General features: G+C 30.5%; 1 protein-coding gene across 1 annotated transcript; it reads right to left on the bottom strand.

Moving 5' to 3' along the window:
• Positions 1–2,484: 2,484 nt before the first annotated feature.
• Positions 2,485–3,202, bottom strand: LOC112505277. The gene has a single exon (XM_025109212.1). It carries the CDS (start codon positions 3,200–3,202, stop codon positions 2,630–2,632), a length of 573 nt encoding a protein of 190 aa, XP_024964980.1. The 3' UTR covers positions 2,485–2,629.
• Positions 3,203–3,508: the final 306 nt, after the last annotated feature.

Below are 3,508 nucleotides of genomic sequence, written 5' to 3'. Positions count from 1 at the left end.
AAATTTCAAGTGTAAAAAAATGATCACACGGGTCTTACGAAAACATGTTGGTCTCATGTGATCCCAAGTTTATGTGTATGTATATATATATATACATATAAGTGTGTGTATTTAAGGTATACATGCATGGACGTATGTATGTACGTGCATGTGTTAGTCTAAAGCTATACAATAAAATAGAAAAGATAGATCTAACAACCCACAATGCAACATGTGCTAAATCAACTTACATATCTTTGTTGATCAAATTAATTATATTAAACTAAAACTACTTAATTAGCTCCATTATTTATTTAACCCCTTGTTTAATTAATTTAACTTTGAGATTTATTTTCATGGACTTTAACATTGAAACATATATTAATTAAAAACCATATAAAATGGACTACACGAACCAATTCCAATTACTTTGTCATTTCCCTCCATTTCTAAGTTTAATTACCATACAATCTTTGTTTATCCTAAATTAATGTTATAAATCCAAAAAGGGGTAAATAAAACATGTGTCACCGTAATAGAATGTCTACTGTTGTTCTGATAAAATATTTAATGAAATTTATTAAATCAATAAATCTAAGTCTTGTAAGTACATACGTGTTATAATTAAGTTTCAAGACGAAGTTAAAGTCGGACAATTTAACAAATATGCACTATGAAATGAACAAACTATATTATAAAATATTTGACAATAACTCTTAAAAAAATTATTTTTATGCATGAAGTATTGTTTATTAATGCATTTACATAAAATTTAAGATTATAAGTAAATTGTACGCAAGTACAATTTATTAAAGTTTCATGTTTGAATTCGTGTACTAACTACAAATAAAGATAATCAAATACATGATAAACATATTACTTTGAATATAAAAAAATCTAAAATATAATTAAGATAATTTTTGAGTTCGAACAAAATATTTAATTATTATTTTTATAAAAAAATTATATTATTATAAATTACTTTATTATTAAATCTAAATTAAATCATAATAAAAATTGAATTAAAGAAAATTACACAAAAAATAAGAAATTTTAAATAATTAATTTGATATTAATATATTTTTTCAAATTTTTATGATATTTTTAAATTTATATTTTATTCAAAAATAAAAACATTATCGTTCCCCAGAACCACATAAACCCATCTTATATCGACAGCGACCAAAATTAAAATGAACATGAAAATCGAGATATATCTCATTACATTGAATGTGTATCCTTCTACTTTAATTTAAATATACATCATCCTTTACATTTACACATATAATCACTTCCTACATTTACGTAACATCCCCTTAAATTACATATTCGTCTAACCACATAGGTTGTGACGTACAAATTAAGTCTCAAAGGGATGTAGTGCAAAAATATTATCTATTTTAGGTTCGAATTCAGTTGTTGTCAAAACTCTTGTAGCCATGAAGGTTCACCTACCATGACTTCAGACCATTTACAGTCGTCCAAAGGATTAGTCGGTGGGTGGAAACTCACCCGAAAACCCACAACTCCCAAAAAATATTACACATTAGTCTCCTATTAAATTTGATTTGAGGTCCATGAAAAAACATAGAAAAATGGTTATATGTGATTTTTATGCAATAAACACATAGGATATTAGAAAGGTACACAAGGCATTACAACTATAGTCACAACTTTTACTTAAAGAATTATAATAAAGCTAATATATAGAGAAATTCATACGAGAACAGTAACTAAGTAAAATAATAAAAAACGGTCAGATCACATGTGATTTTACACTAAAATCACATATGATTCGCGCGACTTTAGGCCGCAGACCACATGCCTGCACACCTTTGCATTGACAATCAGTGTAAAATCACATGCGATTTTACATTCGATTCGGCTGTTTTCATATTCTTTTATCTGACTATCATTCTCGTTTTAACCTCCCCTCTGTCTATTTATATATATACACACACATATATATACATATATATCTAGTTTTCTTTTGTGTTTGAGAGGTGTCATATAACAATGTCATAGAAATTAAATTTGTAGTAGCGTGTCTCTCGATCCCCTATTTTCTCTTATGTATCTCTCGTCTTTTTCTTCATTTTATAAAAGTTTTAAAAGTTGACAACAACAAAACTTTAAGAAAAATTACTAAAACGGATATATATATATATATAGTTGGGTTCCGGTAAGAAAGATAGTTAAGGTGAAAATCGTAAGAAATGATCTCCATTGTTGGATGCATATTAGGATGAGATGCACCAGATTAATCCTCATATCAAGCGTAATTCATAGGTAGGTTTGAGATTAAAGGTGATCAAAGGTGTAGATCCGTTCTTACGTTTCTCACATTATTCGCCTATACATACACAATTGTCCAATAGAACACCCATCCATTGAAATGGTGGAATGGTAGATATAAACGAACTTCAAAAGAAAATCCAAGTTTGGGGTCTAACTGAAACATAATTTCTAAAGATTTTGAACCTATAAACATTCAAAATAGAAGAATTACATAACTCCAAACCAGTTCCTTAAAGTTTCAATCTAGAATCAAACCAAACTTTACGAAAAAGATGAACTCACTGTGTCAATTATACCACCATCACACCTACAAATCACCCTATTACAAAGCAACTAAAACAAACCCTTAAATTCATATACTTCTAGCCATCATCTCTTGAAATCTTCTGTACGATTCTTGCTTTTCCAACCTAAACTTCTCATGACAATTTGCTATGAATTTGTCCGCAAGAAGGTCGATCTCGTCGATCTCATCAACACCACGATCACCCTTGTTCTTTTCCTCAAGCCAATGGAGGTACCCAGACAGTTGCGACTCCGTCACCGTCTCATGACCAACGTACGAATTCCAGGTGGAATCGTAATACTCATGGTGGTTATACGCATCTTGCATTGCAGGTGACGTCACCGGAACCACATGAGACGAGCACCAGTTGTAGTGCAACCTAAATGAACCGAAATAAACCTTGTTCTTGTTTTTGCTTCGCTTCAAGATCAACGGTTCCAAGAATTTGATATTGTTGAGATGCGTTTCTCTGAGGAGATCAACGAGGATGGACTTAGCGTTCGTGAGGGCACGAGTGAGTCGACATATGCGGGAGAAGATGAAGTTGTAAATTAGGGTTTTAAATTTGACAGAGGTAGATAAAGAAGAAGATGGTGGAGGTACTCCCATGGGGAAAGAATGAGAAGATGAGGTGGTCATTTTTGTAGGAGGGGTCTCACTTCCAGTGGTATTTATAAGACATCTTGACTACTAATCATCATGATTTTATTATGCTCTTTCCAATTTTTTTTTTTAAATAATATTTTTTATTAATCTGGATATCCAATTTTATATGCGAATCGATTAATCTCAGGATGACCACCTACTTTACAGATAGTATGAAGTCACCATATTTGAACCTCCGTGACCATAAAGGAATTTTTATTTCTTCTTGGATTTGAAGTTGTTAATTAAAAAAAACAAATTATTATAGACGGAAGAAATATGTTGTACAACATATGTTTG

Source organism: Cynara cardunculus (assembly GCF_001531365.2).
Source record: "Cynara cardunculus var. scolymus isolate 2C chromosome LG 2, CcrdV1, whole genome shotgun sequence".
Classification (NCBI taxonomy): domain Eukaryota; kingdom Viridiplantae; phylum Streptophyta; class Magnoliopsida; order Asterales; family Asteraceae; genus Cynara; species Cynara cardunculus.
Note: the sequence above shows the minus strand (reverse complement) of the source record. Positions and strands in the feature narration are given on the sequence as shown.